Source organism: Gossypium hirsutum, chromosome A03 (genome assembly GCF_007990345.1).
Source record: "Gossypium hirsutum isolate 1008001.06 chromosome A03, Gossypium_hirsutum_v2.1, whole genome shotgun sequence".
NCBI classification, from domain to species: Eukaryota; Viridiplantae; Streptophyta; class Magnoliopsida; order Malvales; family Malvaceae; genus Gossypium; species Gossypium hirsutum.
In genome coordinates this window covers 56,712,185-56,729,044 of record NC_053426.1, presented here as the reverse complement: position 1 = coordinate 56,729,044, position 16,860 = coordinate 56,712,185, and the positions used below count along the sequence as shown (strand labels likewise).

Genomic DNA, 16,860 nt, shown 5'->3' with positions numbered 1-16,860 from the left:
GGTAAGATCAATGAGAAATATGATATGAATACTTTGGTGATATTATGCAAATGTGGATTTCGTATTATTGCATGGTTATGTTACTTGCTATTTACATATGAACTTACTAAGCAATTATGCTTACTCCCTCCTCTCTATTCTTTTTAGTTTTGTCAAGCCGGCTAGGAGATTGGGAACGGTCGGAGGCGCGCTCACACTATCAACAAACTATTTCGGTGTAATGACTTGTATATTTTGGGAATTTGGCATGTATAGCATTATAATCATTTTGTGTATTATGATATGGCTCATGGATGGCATGGAAATGTTTGAGAATGATTAGATATTGGAGTGGCTAATCAAGATTACATTTGATAACACGTATGCTTTATGTGTTAACTAATCTATGGAAATCCATAAAATGGTGAAATTGGCTATAAAACAGAATCACACAGCAGTAGTTATGTGAGTTTGAAAAATCACTAAAAATAGTATATATAGAATTAGATGATGAATAAAATATGGAATTGAAGCTTAATGAATCTATTTTCATGTTAAAGAAACAAAATAGGTAAAAGAGTTTTATTTTATGATATATTTACATTTTGGTGAAATAGGGTCAGAGCAATTTCTAGATCCCCTGTTCTGACTTTATAAATTCACCATAAATTTCGTAAAAATAATTAGAACTCAAACTTTATATTTATGTATTCATTATTGAGTCTATTTTTAATAGAAACAAATGACATGGTCATTGGATCTCTGTACAGGAAGAAATTTGATTCGTAGTGCACAGGGGTTAGAGTAGCAAACCCTAAAAAAGAGGAGACTTTAACTAATAAACTGTACTAATTGGCCTGACCAAAAATTCTAGAAAAAAATTAGTAAGTATATATATGAGTCTAGTTTTAGGTAAAATTTACTGAATTTGATTTTGAGTTTTGTAACTTGAGATATGATTTTTTTAGCGACTATGACGCAGATGGACAGTTTACTACGAGAATTTTTGAACTTGTTTAAATTCTAAAATAAGTTTAGTAATGTCTCATGCTCAAATCCGGCGACGGTCTTGGGTAAGGGGGCATTACATAACTACCCCTTGGCGGTTGCCGACATCAAAGATAAACAAGTAATAGAATGCTCATTAGTATCCTCTGCCAAATCCGAACTCGCAGAAATGTAAACTGAAGGGCAATCAGTTCGCTGTCGTTTCTTCCCATCAAACCCATCTAGAAGACTATCCTCCGAATCATGTAGCATGAGTACCAATCATGTTCCCCTCACACCATACCCAGTACCAATCGCAACCATACCTTCCAAGTTGATCCCCAGAATCGGATTACGGGGCCCCAAGAAAGACGTGGAAAGGGGAATCAGCTAATGTACCCCCCATTTCATGCGAAATGCCAGTACAATGAGAGGCACCGACAATCCTCTTTCACAACCAGATGCTCTCAACAATAGTAGCCCGCCTACCCACCGCCCGAAACGAGATATCCCAACCCATATCAAAATCAGTGACCTCCCTCATTAACCGAATAGGACAAAACCCATCCACATGCCCCAAGCAGCCACAAAAAAAAAGCAGAATAGCATAAGTTTCTCATATTGGAATTGAACGTAAATAGAAGTCCCCGAGGAAAGTTTAATCTTCTTTCGACGCTTCAAAGGTAAGCGAATATTAAGGCTCACACGTATATGCAAATAGGAAAGGAGACCAGTATTAACCTATTTCACATTATAATCCTCAAACTACGTATAAGCCCAGGGGGTAAATCGTAAACCTGCACCCAAAAGAAAGAGTAAACCAGTGGTACCAACAGAGGATCCTTTGTATTCTTCAAGCAGTGAAAAACCAACAGGTGACTATTAAATGTCCAAGGCGCACCCTTCACAACCCGATCAATGTCAACCTGGTTAAAAAAACGAAACAAAAACCGCTTCTCACCAAGTTCCAAAATCTAAATTCCACCCAAATGATGGCATAAATTTGCCAAAGTATTTCGTATAGCGGGAAAATGCATCACACTAAAAATTGCAAAACAACCTACAAAACAAAGCTCATAAAGGTATTTTGTGATAGTGGAACCCCTTGCAAGGTGGAGGACATCGTCTTCCTCCTCTAAAATTCGCAAATCTGCCAAACCAATCTCCACAGCAACCGAACGCATAGCACTGTTGCCTTAAAAAACTTCGATGCAAGACGACCGCTTAACACCTAACCAACCAAAACTAGAAATCGGAAAAAGAGAGTGCAAAAAATTAAGGTTAAGCAGAACCAAAAAAGAAGAGTGAAAAAAATGGCAGACTAAGAAGCAGACGGAAGCGTGCCGAAACAGTAGACTCAATTACAATCAATTATTTAAAAATCAACCACTTTGAATCATTGGGATCCAACGGTCCAAATAATTTTATTTTTAGATAAATTTAACCGTTAATCCTAGCGATTATAAATTAGATAATTCTGATTTTGTATCGGTTCAAAAATAATAATCCGATTTCATAAGAGCGCGCTTTTCCATTATGTGACAATTGATCATGCGAAATGGACTGATTAATAAAAACTCAGCTTAAATTCCTATTTTCTTTTCAAAAAATGCTTTTTTTTCTTCTTTTGCCTATTTTAGCCATGCATTTAAGACCCTTGTCTTCTGTTTCTTTTGTTTTTCATAAATGACGTTTTTATTGAAATACCCACTCCCACATGTCCTTCCCTTTAAATGCTTGCTTGCTTAATCAATAAAGATTTTTTTTTTAGTAAATAGAACAAAGAACTAACAGAAATAACTCCTAGTCATATTAACAAAACAAGATTCATCCTTCAAAAGCACTTGTATTTCCAGTGGGGGTTCTACAAAAATCTGCAAAGTCTTGGTCTTCTTTAAGGCCATTTTAGCCAAAGTATCTGCTACTTGATTAGACTCTCTTGAGATATAATTTAAGGACCACTTATCTTCTTAGGCTAGGATTTGGTGAATCCTCATTATCAGGGAGCTCTTTGGACCATCAGACTTGCTGTCACGAAGAGAAAGAACACTTTAAAGGCTATTGGACTGAATAATGACCTTAACATATCCTTGTTTCTGAAGGAGCAGAAGCCCATCCGAAATTCCCCACAGCTCGCAACTGCTGCTGTACATTTTCCCAAATCTCGGTTATATCCTAAAATCCATTATCCTTTACCATCGTAAATTACTCCCCCTGTAGCAAAGAAACTAGAGACAGAGTGAATAGCACCATCGGTATTAAGGTAAAAACACATACCTGAGCTCTGAGGAGAAGTTGACTGAATTGGGCGGTGCTCTAATGTTGCTTTATAAGTAGAGGAAAAATGATTTGCCCAACTATAAGAGATATTAATAATGTCGTTAGGACTCATGGAATGTCCTTGAAAAATGAATGTATTCCGATTCTTCCAAATTTGCTAAAGGAGAATCCCAAAAAGATAGTCCAATTTGAGTCCCTTATGTCAAGAGAATGAGAGGAATGCAAATTCAAGAACAACCACTCTGAAGTGTTACCAGCGAAGAACCTGCCAGACTGATTGAAAGGAATAACTTGGTTCTATACTTCCTTTGCAAAAGAACAATCCCTGAGAGTATGAAGGGTATCCTCCATAGAGTGACCACAGAGCTAACACGAGCCGTCCTGCGCAACACCCCTTCTAACCCTTTCTAAATTAGTTAAAAGTCACTGCTTGAGAACTAACCAGAAAAATTGTCTAACACGTTGTGGTCTTAGAATTTTCCAAACAATGTTCCAATTCGCGTCTTTCGGGTTCCAAGACTCCTCCTTGAGCAAAAAATAAACACTTTTTACTGAGAAGACACCAGACGTAATTCTGGACCAGGAAAGAATATCAGGCCCAGCAAACTCGGAAGGAAGATGAATACTAATGATACGATTGACCACGTCATCTGGCAACCACAATCTAAAGAGATCAATAAAGATTTTAACTAATATGCATCGAATGAAATCACGAAGGTAAATTAATTTAAATATCTCGTAAGCAACTAAAATTTAGAATTAGGTTTTTTTTTAAAAAAAAATTTGGTTCTATTTCTTAGCTTTTTAAATTTAAATGTAATTGTTAAAATTATTAAATTTAAGTTAATTTTTTTTATTATTCATTTTTATATTTGAGCTAATTATAAATTTTGTATTCTTCATATCCATTGTTTAGTCTCTATGTTTAAGTTTTGTAATTGTCACTTCCAATAATATTATGTCTAAGGTTCGAAACTACATTTTACCTTAGAAGTGCTCAGGGGCGAAACCAGGGAGGGCAGGCATGGGCCCCGGCCCCCTCTCAAATGGGAAATTTTCATTTAGGCCCTTTAGATTTTTTTAAAATTTTAAATTAGTAAAAGTAAAATTGTACTTTGGCCCACCTAAAATTATAAAAATTCAATTTAATCATTTAAAAATTATAAATATATAGACTATAAAAAATTAAAATTTCCTTCGGCCCCCCCCCAAAAATTTTTTTCTGGCTTCGCCCCTGGAAGTGCTATGTATCTTACCATTGCACATAACACTCATTGGTACATCATATTTTTTTTAATTGAGTTTTTTTCTTTAAAAATCACACCAAAAAATTTTAAAATAAAAATGTTAAGAATTGAATCTGTATTTTAAAATCTTAAAAATAAAAATTTAGTGACTAAATTTTAAATTTTGTAAAAGTAACAAAAATAAAATGAAATGCGAGTAAAAAGAAAGCAGAATAAATAAATAAAAAAGCAAATTGTTATCTTGGGGGGGGGTACAAATACAATTAAAGAGGTTGGTTTCTTTTTCTTTACAAAACGTTTAATCATTTCCAAAGATAGGGTTAGTTTTATTTGTAATCCAATAGAAGCTTTTAATTATAAAAACCCCTCAACTCTCCACCGACAAATCCATACATCTTCCCTAATCTATGACCTCAAACTATTTTTACTAAAGGTACATAATTCCTAGAAAGTACCCAATATGTTATTTAAAGTTGGTGCCACAGTGTTTGATCTCGAGAGAAAGAGGGGTTTGCTTCACCAAAGAAGAGGGTGACTAATTGAGATACTGCAGATTTTGAAGTGAAAGAGAAGGGAAGTAAACTTGAAGAGGATTGTGACAGTTTGTCCGTATGAAAGGAAAAAAAAAGACATAAAACCACAATACAAAGTCAAAACAGGCTCTCAAATTTCATAATCCCAACCTGTCCGAACCCCATTGTTGGGCAACTGAAAAGTCCACTGACCATTAACAACTTGCCACGTGGAAAGATCCCATGAAAAAAAACATATACAGTTTGACAGTTCAGGTTGCGGTTGCAGGCCGCGCAGGGCTTTGGGTTTGGGGAGAAGTCACTCCCTTTCCAATCTGACATTCTATCTAACCCCTGCCACTTTGCCTATGCATATATAATTAGCCATTTGTTTTTTTTTTTTATCACAATTAATTACCACCCACATTTTTTTATAGCCTTTTACACCTTCATTTCCTTTTTAACTTTCCCTGGATTTCCCTCTTCTGTGTCCCTCCCAACTCTCCGGCTTTATTTATTTATTTTTTTCCAAGCATCCAAAAGGTTTTTTTTCTTCTTCCTGTGTGTATAAATCCAATTTTTTGTCGGTCTCCTGACATTTGTCGTTTTTATGAGAAACCCAGAAAAGATGTCACCTTGTTTGTTTCATGACTGTTTTATTGAGGTATTCTAATGGCTTTGCTCTTTTTTCTTTTTCATTTTATTTATAATTTGTGATATTAGTTGGGGGTTAAATGATTGTTGTTTATTTATGTTGGTTTCTTATGATTATCTTTCTTTATTTTTGTTGATGATGAGTTAATGAATATTTGAGCGGATTTAATCATGGAAGATCTGATTGATGAGTTTAATGAATATGTGGGAGAAATTGTTATGATGAGCTAAAAGGTTTAACTTATGGTGGTGGTGTTTTTTTTTTTTATAGGTTGCTATAAAATTGGGTGTGTTACAAAATTTATGCTTTCTCTTGCTTGGATCTGGCGTTTCAATTGTTTGATAGGATAAGATAGGATTGAATTGGGAACCAATTTAATTGAATTGAATTGGAAACCAATTTGGTGGTGATAAGTTTAGGATATTTGTGGGTTTTGGCACATACTGATGCCAGGTGTTCTCATCGATGAAATTAAAGAAGAGGGTGTGTTGAATGAAATGAAAGGGACTTCTGCACGTGTTAAGGAAAATTCGGTTTCCAAGAGAACACCAAGTCCGCAAAGCCCTCGTGGTGATAGGATGGTTCAGGTTGAGACCTCCATTGAGCAGCTTTATGAGAATGTATGTGATATGCAGAGTTCTGATCAGTCACCTTCGAGGCAGAGCTTTGGATCATATGGTGAAGAGTCGAGGATTGATTCGGAATTGCACCATCTTGCTGGAGGAGAGAGTACAGAAGTTGAGATAATGAAAGGGGAGGAACAGGAGGTGGATAAACCAGAAGATGATAGTCGTAGTAATTCATCTTCTAAGAAGGGAAGCTCATCGAATGGTAAGAAGTCGGGGCTGTTGGACAAGCCCCGACCCACAGGTGTAAAATCCATTTCTTCAGGTGATGTGAAGAAAGTGTCTCGGACACAACTGGACTCTGAAGAATCAACAAAACCCAATGTTAAGGGGAAAACTCCACCTGAGAAACCTCCCATCAATAAGGGGAAAGTTAAGACTCTGAAGAAACCAAACACGGGAGTCTTACCCATGAAGAAAGGGAAAGGATCAAAGCTACAAAATGGAACCGAGGATGCTTCCGAGTCGGGGTTAGGTAATCCTGATCTTGGGCCGTTTCTACTCAAACAAGCTAGGGATTTGGTGTCTGCAGGAGACAATCCCCAGAAAGCTCTTGAACTAGCACTTCGAGCAGCCAAATCGTATGAACTTTGTAGCAGTGGAAAACCCAATTTAGAATTGGTCATGTGTTTACATGTCACTGCAGCTATATATTGCAGCCTAGGCCAGTACAATGAGGCAATTCCTCTTCTTGAACAATCAATTGAGATTCCAGTGATTGAGGAAGGCCAAGAGCATGCCCTGGCTAAGTTTGCTGGTCATATGCAGTTGGGTGACACTTATGCCATGCTAGGACAGCTTGAGAACTCAATAACCTGTTACAGCACTGGTTTTGAAGTCCAGCAACGAGTTCTTGGAGAAACAGATCCTAGAGTTGGCGAGACATGCCGGTATTTGGCTGAAGCTCATATGCAGGCATTGCAATTTGATGAAGCTCAGAGGCTATGCCAAATGGCTCTTGACATTCACAGAGAGAACGGTACGCCGGCTTCTCTTGAAGAGGCAGCAGATAGGAGGCTCATGGGTCTCATATGTGAAACAAAGGGAGACCACGAAGCTGCTTTGGAGCATCTTGTTTTAGCCCGTATGGCCATGGTGGCAAATAGCCAGGAGGCAGAGGTGGCTTCTGTTGATTGCAGTATTGGAGATGCATACTTATCTTTGTCTCGATATGATGAAGCTGTTTTTGCCTATCAGAAAGCACTTACAGCTTTTAAGACAACTAAAGGAGAGAATCATCCAGCGATTGGGTCAGTCTTTGTCCGGTTGGCTGATTTGTATTACAGGACAGGGAAATTAAGGGAATCAACATCATACTGCGAGAATGCCCTTCGAATCTATGAAAAGCCCATGCCAGGGATTCCCCCGGAGGAGATTGCCGCTGGCCTCACTGATGTTTCTGCCATCTATGAATCAATGAATGATCTTGATCAGGCAATCAAGTTGCTGCAGAAGGCCTTAAAAATATACAATGATGTCCCTGGTCAGCAAAGCACAGTAGCTGGAATTGAAGCTCAGATGGGAGTTATGTACTACATGTTGGGGAATTATTCAGAATCTTACAACTCCTTCGGCAGTGCCATTTCGAAGCTACGCATATGTAGAGACAAGAAATCTGCCTTCTTCGGCATTGCTCTCAATCAAATGGGGCTGGCTTGTGTGCAACGCTATGCTATAAAGGAGGCTGTTGAGTTGTTTGAAGAAGCCAAAAGCATTTTAGAGCAAGAGTGTGGACCGTACCACCCTGATACACTCAGCGTATACAGTAATCTCGCAGGCACTTATGACGCAATTGGCAGGTACGCAATTGTCAAAATCCCCAACACTCCTCTCCTGCCAGAAGGAAAGACATGCTTATACTTGTTTGATTTTAGGTTTTTTTTATTGATGAATGGAGAAACTGTTCAACTTGTTTCTAATGGTGTTTGTATCGTGTAACATGATGTTAAAGCAGGTTGGATGATGCCGTTGAAATACTGGAGTATGTTGTTCAGACGAGAGAGGAAAAACTGGGGACAGCAAATTCTGAGGTAGATGATGAGAAGAAAAGGTTGGCTGAACTATTAAAGGAAGCAGGAAGAGTTGAGAGCAGAAAAGCCAGATCATTAGAAACCCTTCTTGATGCCAACCCTCATCATAATTCTAATGCTGAGGGATTTAAGGTATGAATATGCTAAACATGAATTTATGTACTTTATAATATATTATAAATGGAGAAAGAAATGAAAGAAAAAAGAACACAGAGCTATGTTTTCTTTTCCCTTTTCTTTTTTTGTTGGATAGATTCTTGGCATGGAGATGGGTATATATAAATACTATATTGATAATAAAAATGGGTGGACAGTGGGAGTTTGGGGGTGAAAGAAATGTACTATTTATTGTACTTTTATATTTGATTAAAGGTTACTTTTAAGTCACTGTCGTTTGTGATTATTATTATTGGTAAAAGTAAAGATTCTTTGTTGGCATTTTCTACTTAAATCAAGTTCAGCTGCCATTTTCTATGAAAATGTTATGCGAAACCATATCACTATTAACAATCAAACAGGCTCATCAAGCAGGAGAGTTGTTAAGGGTAAATGAGGAACATATCCTGCCTGTTTTAGTTCTAGTGTCAAACTATCTATTACAGGGTATATCTCTTCTAACTGATGGTGTGAACAATCACCCGCAACAAATACATGTATGTCATTATCAATTTCAATCCAACTACATCCAGGTTGCTTTTTAAGCCCCATGTCTTTAATTTCTGATCTAACCTTGACAACTTCATTTGCTTTCCCCAAATCTTCAAGAAGATTTGAGAGGAGGACGCGATAACCGATGCTTGTGGCATCAAGTTCGAATAAGTGATTGGCCACAACCTTAGCCAGCTTTTCATCACCATGACTTCTGCAAGATCCAAGAAGTGAACCCCAGATACGATCATCAGGCTCACAAGGCATGTCCATGACCAGATCATATGCCTGACTAAGGTGGCCAGCTCGACCTAGAAGATCAACCATACAAGTATAGTGCTCAACTTGAGGCTGAAGTTTGTATTCTTCAACCATGCTTTGAAAAAAATTACATCCCATGTCAACCCTCCCAGCATGGCTGCAAGCAGAAAGAAGGGATGTAAAAGTTACAAGGTCGGGTTTCATGCCTGCATGCTGCATTTTTACAAAGGAAGCAAACATTTTGTCCATGTCACCGTGCATTCCTAAAGCGGATATTATCGTATTCCAAGATACTTGATTTCTTTCATGCATGTTCTCGAATATAATCCATGAGTAATTGATGTCACCACATTTGGCATAAGCAGCAATCAGAGAATTACTCACAAGAACATTGGAATTCCACCCTTGCCGTATTAAGAAACAATGAACCTCCTTACACAGAATCCTAACTGACAAGTGACCACAAACAGAGAGAATACATGCAGTTGTTACAGAATTGGGTCTAATTCCTTCACGCTGCATGTCACAAAATGCTGCTAAAGCTTCATCCACCCACTCATTCTGAGAATATCCACATATTAGGGCATTCCATGCAACCAAATCCCTGAAACGTAATCTGGAAAAAATATTTTGTGCAGACTCTATATCTCCACATTTTCCGTACATATCAACTAGAGAACTACCAACATAAAAATCGGAAACGCATCCTGTTTTAACAGCTAAACAATGGATTTCCATGCCTTTAGCCTTGAGAGCCAAGGATGAGCATGAGCGCAACACAGCCAAAAGCATCTGAGAATCAGGGAAACCATATTTGGACATGAAGTTACAGAACAGTTCCAGTGCCCTAAAGGGGAAATCATTCTGAGCAGAATTTGATATAACTGCACCCCACATTACCAAGTTATCACTATGAGATCTTCTGAAGATTTTCAAAGCAGATTCAGGATAACAACATTTGAAGTACATCTCTATAAGAGCAGTTTGAATTCTGGTGTCGTTTTCTAATCCAAAGGCAAGTATCAATCTGTGGATCTGTTTTCCTAAGCTTAAATCAAGTAACTGTGTGCACAAAACTAAAGCAGCCACCAATGTTGAAGAGTCTGGTTCAATTTCTAACTCTAACATCTCAACAAATAATTCCTGTGCCTTTGACAAACACTCATTAGAGACATACCCCATAATCATGACATTCCAAATCACAGTATTTACTCTCACTGATTCTTTATTTACTATACTATTGAAAACATGCTCAGCATTTCTCACATCTCCACATTTCATGTACATTTCAATCAATCCACTAACCAGAAACTCATCATTTTCCAATCCATTTTTCAAAACAAATCCATGAATTTCTCTTCCAAGAATCAATGACTTGATCGAAGCACATGATGAGACAGCAGAGAGACAACCTACCCGATTTGGGAACAACCCGTGTTCCTTAGTCATCAAACTAAAGATCATCAGTGAACCCAAGTAATCCTTTGATTGATAGAACCCGGAAATCATGGAATTCCATGAGACTAAATCTCTTTCACCCATTTTCTCAAAAACCTGAACTGCATCCTTAATTTCCCCACATTTGAAGTACATACCCAAAAGTGCATTCACAACATAAACATCAGCCAAAAATCCTAACTTTAATACATGACCATGGATTTGCCTGCTGCTTTTAACATCCGAAAGCCCACCAAATGATTTAATCACACAAGGAAAGAACTTAAAATCTTGAACTTGGAAACCATTTCGAAGCATTCTAACATAAACCCTTATAACATCTTCAAACAACCCCTGTTCACTAAACTCCATAATAAGCTTATTGCTTGAAAAACCATCTTTGTTTTGTGGTTTCAGAGATGGGTTTTCATGGAAATTGAGGGAAGTGAAATGAGTCTGAGAATTGCTAGAAAGAGAAGATTTTTTTATAAAAGAAATATTTTTGGAGAAAAGAGGTACCGTAGAAAACAGCTGAAGCTTTTCTGGATCCTTAGAGTGATTTCGTAGGTGAAATGAATGGTGGTGGTTGAATAGTTTCGTAGCTTCCATTTCTGCGTTACTCTTCGTAGTCTTAGAAGAGACGTCTAAAATAAAACCGCACATAAAATAACTTTTTTAAAGGGTTTTTTTCCCCCTAAAACCTCGGGTCGGGGCTTACGGTACAAAATGCTGCGTTTTAACAAATCTCACAAAAGGGGTTTCTTTTTAAGTTTTAACGCAGAGCTTCCCACTCGCCATTCAAAATAGAAAGCTCGCTACAATTTGGCTCCTTCGATTGGGGGAAAAAATTGGATTTTGAATGGAAAACAAACAGTCCAGTTCTCCGGCAAGCTTCGTTGATTCGACAGTGGTAAGTAATTTTCATCCTGCATGCTTTTCGATTTTTTAATTGTTTTCTTCAACTCTAGCTAATAATATTAATATATATACACACACCTGCGTTTAGGTTCCTGGGGATGTGGTGCTCGACCTCTCCTCCATGACCAGCCAGACCATCAAACTAGGTGGTGGTCTCCGTCAGGTCTGTCTGTTTCACTCTCGACCCTGTATATATTTTTGGCTTCAAAAGTTTCTTTAATGATAATGAAAAGTGGGTGGATTTCTTTTTACCTAGGATTGTGATGCTATTTCTGCTATGAAGGCCGGAACACTTAGGTTCTCGAAACCAAATAAATACTGGATTGAAAGTTCGCAAAAAAGGGTTAGCTTCATGCTTTATTTAGTTCCTTATTTATTACAAAAAGGAGTGAATGCTGCATTGTTGTTTACTGTCAGTACAAAGCTATTTTATTACAGGGCGCCCTGTATTTTCGACATCAAATTGTGAGTGATGTAGTCATTTCTTTATCTTTAAACAGTATGTGCCTTGCGTGGAAGATACTATCCTTGGTATTGTGGTGGACTCTAAAGCAGATGTAAGTCCTCATCTGATTGTTAGCTGTATGTTAAATACTTTAGCAGTTCCAGTTCGCTTTTGTCTTTGTATTGTTTGAAATATTTGTGTTTGCGTTCTATTTGAAAGGTGTTCCAGGAGAGGAATCAATTTGGTTCTTCTGTTATGTTTGGAAGAGTGAATAGACTATGCAAAGAAATTGAGAGTTCTTTTCATTTTTTTTCCTTCTTCTCTTGAGTTTGTCTTTATGACCATGAAGAGTGGTAGGTGATACTGTTATATGATAATGGCTTCCAAAAAGAGAGGGAGCTCCGTCTTTAGGAATAACAGGATAAGGGAAAAATGAAAGTCCGATTATGTTACTAGTGCCTTATTGTAATAATGTAAATTGCCCGTTTATTCTCTTTGATGGGTGAATGAAAAGAAAAAGAAGATTGCATGAAATGACCATGATGATGTGTTGATGTGTAATTGATAGATACTAACTGGAAATTTAGGAGCTTATTCACAAAGATCACGTTAGAATTTGCAGGTCCAGTATGAAAATTCTAAGATGGATGAGATCTTATAATAATGAATAAGTAACAACTGCTTTCCAGTAGAACTTAGTATTAGGCTTTTGAAAAGAAGTTGATCTCCACATAAGATGCTGCTTTTGCATGTACCTGGTCAAGTTTGGTTTCTATTGCATTATTGCCTTCCTTTCCTTCTGCATCCCATCAACTTCAATAGAATGTGCGAAGAGAAAACTGTTGATTTAGTGAGAAAAATCTCGATGAGGTTAGTCAAGGAGGTATTTAGCTGACAATGGAGCATTTGGTATGGTAAACAATGAAACAAGGAGGACATAAAATTAGATTAATTTCTTGATAAAAATTTATTCTGATGTCACTTCCTAATATTGTTGGTTTCAAGATGTTTACTGCCTAAAAATTGTCTATGCTTACAACTAGCTATATGTGAGAATTTGCCACTGGTGAAGTACTGTGGCATGGTATTATGCTTTCAAGGAATCTGCTACAACTTTGTGACTGTCAGATTCACCTTGTGTAGTGAAACTTGTTTGAATTTCATGATGAAAGAAGAAAGAATAAAATTGGATGGAGGAGATTGATAGACACTTCCACTGTTGTATTCTTCACCTTGAAGTAACTAACACAAGCAAAAAACTTTATTGCTTTGAAGCTAATTATATATTGTACCCTGTTTGAATATGGCTCTCTACCATGTCCTTTCTAGTTGCAATTATCCATATTTTGATGTGAGCTGTTTATATAAACATAATTTTTCTTGTATTACATAATCTTAAAAAGGTAAACCTGCTTTTCTGAACTGGAAACTACCTTTTCTCATTATTTATTTTATTGTACATTTGTTCCTTCCAGAATTTTCTGATTGACATCAAAGGACCTGCAATGGGTTTTTTGCCTGTGCTTGCCTTTGAGGGGGGGACCAGGAGGAATATACCAAAGTTTGAGGTATGGATACTTTCAGTTTATGTTTCGATTTACCAGCCATTGCATTTCATCTAGATGTTCTTATCCAGTGATAACTCATGGACAGATATTAGTGGAATCTTCTCATAATTCAATCTTATTTTCAATGCGATTGATTGGACTGTACCAGTTGGAGGTACATTATTTGCTGAGGAAAGCAAGCCCAGCCTTGTTTGACCCCTTGGACTTTCCAGAACTATGCAGAGCATCTCTGGTTTATTGATGTTTGAGTAACTTCATCAAAGTTTTTGATGGCATAAATCAGAATATCATAGAGTGAATATTTATACAAATATCATATTTCAACTGAATTTCCTTTCTTTGTGCACCAATACACAGATGCATAATTGTTTGGTTGTATCTTCTGTGAGATTGATATTTCATCATTTCTAGAATTTTTGTGATGCTCACTAACAATGTTTTGAGATTAATTCTCGCAAATCTTGAAGTTTAAAATCAGAATGGGATTGTTTTCTGAATTTTATGTACACATGTTTTCAATTATTAATATGGTATTTTGTCTCAGTCATGCTTCCTTGTGTATAATTCTCATTGTTACAGGTTGGTACTCTTCTTTATCTTCGGGTTGTGAAGGCAAACTTTGGCATGAACCCTGAATTGTCCTGCACTGATGGTTAGTCAATATGCTTTATATTTGTCACAATTTTGCGTTCTTTCCTTGTGAATGTCTTAGTTTTGTTTAGACGTTACCTTTAAAGTCTGTTATGTATAGCCAGTGGAAAAGCTGCTGAATTTGGCCCCCTCAAAGATGGATACATGTTTGAAACTTCAACTGGCCTGTCGAGAAAGTGAGTCAGCTCTTTATTTATTTGAGATACTTGACTTTCTATTTTTATCAGTGCTCATTTTAGCTCTTTTCTTCAAATCACTTAGGTAGCTTTTAGGTTTTTCATTTGGGTGGAATAATTCTCTTGGTCATCTTCTTCTCTTTTTCCCATTACAGGCTGTTAAGTTCACCAACATGTCCGGTTCTTGAGGCTCTTGGCAAGAAACTCTCCTTTGAAATAGCTGTTGGCTTAAATGGCCGGGTTTGGGTATGATTCTTGAGTCAGTAATTTTTATTGTAGTTATTTAAGCTGCATCTTCTTATTTTTAACAAGTAAATGTACTTGGGAGGTCCCTGTATGATAGGGACCTAATCAAATTATTCCTCTATTATTAAATGGATCAATTTAGTCCATATACTATTAAAAAGAATCAAATAAGGCCAAATTAGAATAGAGTTAACTTTTACTGTTTAAAAAAATATCATTTACCATTTAACAGAATTAATATTTTTAAAAGTTTTTATCTTCTATAAATGAAATCTTTTGTTTGGAATGGAACTGTAGCTGAAAAGAATAATTTTCAAGATATTTTTTTTGTACAGAAAATGTAAACTTTATTACAGTTTGGACTTATTTGATTCTTGTTAATAGTATAAGGATTAAATTGATCAATTTAATAATAGAGGGACTAATTTATTCTAGTCCTGATGATACAGGGACCTCATAGGTGCTTTTTAACATGTTCTGGTTCCTTTCCATTATCATGTCAACTTAAAAAATAATTCAGACACCTCCTAAGCAACTGATTTTTCTTTTTTAAATGCAAGAAGTTAGAACTCTATTGAAAATTTCCTTAACACTAAGACTACTCAAAAGTTGGTGCATTATTGAAGGTGAATGCTGCCTCTCCAGACACCATTGTTGTTGTTGCTAATGCAATCATGAACTCGGAATCCCTAAGTGGAGCACAACAGATAATTATGGTGGATCATTTACTTAAGAACATTCAATGATGAGTTGGGAAATTTTATGGATAACTTCTAATCTGTGGTGAATGGTCTTTCCTTTTTGAATCATTTGGTCTGATTTTCGTTTATTTTTATGGAACTGGCATAAATCTCAATGTTTATTGGTGCAGCTGTATGATCTGATGGACTCACTGGTCGTCGTGTTGCTACGAGAGACAAAAAAATGAACAGCGAGTCAAAGTTATTGGCCTTATATGCATAAGATGAACATGTAAAGATCATTTGGCCTTGTTCAATTGCAATCATGATTGCAATATCTTGAATGTTGGCATGTGTTTCGCTTTATTGAGTATTCCTCTATAGAACTTTGAATTATCCTAGAAGGTAGCTGAGAAACACAAAAAGGCAGTGGTGTATTTCATTTGCTATAAAATCCATTTCTCTTTCTATTGAAAATTGCTATATATATATATTGGTTCATTAGTGGAATAGGAGCTAAAATGGCCACCCAACGGCTCAGAGAGATTTGGTCATTGACAACTGAGATAAACGAGGTTACATCTGGCTTAGAAAAAGAGCTATAAGTGCTTAACCTCAAATGCCATAGACAACTTAGAAAAAGTGACTATAGCCTAGTAGTAACAGACGACATAATAAATGCTCCAAATAAGTCTTAAGAAAAAAAGATTCTAATCGTAATCGAAAGATTTTTAGACTAATAATTGAAATCATTTAATTTAAATTTGTTAAGGAGAGGTGGGAATCTTAGATTCTCAATGAAGGTTGAGGATTTGTTTCTCAATTCTATGAACAGAATCAACGAATTCATGGAGGGGGTGTATCTCGATTGGTGAAAATACAACTTACAATAGTTTATGGAAAAGGTATTAGTATTGTGCATAATATTAACTGTGGATATTGTGTCTATGGAGATTCAAATCACCAATCAAGGCTTATATAACTTGTTAAATTTATTTTATTAAATTTAGGTTTATTATAAATGCAATTTTTCAGTTACTAGCTACTAAGTGAATTTTTTTTTATTTTATAGTGTCATTTCAATAAATTTAACAAAAGAAAGTTTTAACAAGGTTAACAACTGGATTTATATTTTAAAATCTAAAAAGTAGAGAGATTAAATTCTTGAAAATAAAAGTACATGGACTAAATTCAATAAATCCAAATTTGTGACACTTAATGGTATATTTTAACTTAATTAAAAATTATTTAAATTGAATTAATTTTATTAAATTGATTTAAGTAGATTAAAAAAATTCAAATGATGATTGAAATCCGATTAAACTGATAATTGAAAATCATGTAAAGGAGATTTGGCCCGAATTAATTTTTCCAATGCAACCAGCTTTCGTTCTGGCAGCTTGATTATTAACAATGTCATGCTGACATTTGAAAATGTTCATCATATGAAAAATAAAGGAAGAGGTAAGATATGAGAGATAACTACAAAAATCTATATAAGCAAAACGTATGAT

General features: G+C 36.1%; 3 protein-coding genes across 6 annotated transcripts; 2 read left to right on the top strand and 1 right to left on the bottom strand.

The window, feature by feature from the left end:
- The first annotated feature begins 5,178 nt into the window (after window positions 1-5,178).
- Window positions 5,179-8,703, top strand: LOC107887157 (protein KINESIN LIGHT CHAIN-RELATED 3). The gene is made up of 3 exons (XM_016811311.2): window positions 5,179-5,669; window positions 5,931-8,085; window positions 8,241-8,703. Exons 2-3 carry the CDS (start codon window positions 6,107-6,109, stop codon window positions 8,452-8,454), a joined length of 2,193 nt encoding a protein of 730 aa, XP_016666800.1. The 5' UTR covers window positions 5,179-5,669; window positions 5,931-6,106; the 3' UTR covers window positions 8,455-8,703.
- Window positions 8,704-8,783: 80 nt separating this feature from the next.
- On the bottom strand, window positions 8,784-11,325 carry LOC107887156 (putative pentatricopeptide repeat-containing protein At3g01580). Its single transcript, XM_016811310.2, has one exon. It carries the CDS (start codon window positions 11,323-11,325, stop codon window positions 8,827-8,829), a length of 2,499 nt encoding a protein of 832 aa, XP_016666799.1. The 3' UTR covers window positions 8,784-8,826.
- Window positions 11,326-11,347: 22 nt separating this feature from the next.
- Window positions 11,348-15,823, top strand: LOC107887158 (putative exosome complex component rrp40). Of its 4 annotated transcripts, none has more exons than XM_041104178.1 (10): window positions 11,348-11,572; window positions 11,669-11,743; window positions 11,837-11,923; window positions 12,081-12,137; window positions 13,501-13,593; window positions 13,679-13,747; window positions 14,173-14,245; window positions 14,345-14,420; window positions 14,576-14,666; window positions 15,538-15,823. In XM_041104178.1, the coding sequence occupies exons 1-10, from the start codon at window positions 11,522-11,524 to the stop codon at window positions 15,592-15,594; spliced, it is 729 nt and encodes a 242-aa protein (XP_040960112.1). In that variant the 5' UTR covers window positions 11,348-11,521; the 3' UTR covers window positions 15,595-15,823. The 4 variants fall into 4 exon arrangements, with proteins under 4 accessions (XP_040960112.1, XP_040960111.1, XP_040960117.1 ...); XM_041104177.1 differs by lacking the exon at window positions 15,538-15,823 and adding an exon at window positions 15,293-15,449; XM_041104183.1 differs by lacking the exon at window positions 13,679-13,747.
- The last annotated feature ends 1,037 nt before the right edge of the window (window positions 15,824-16,860 follow it).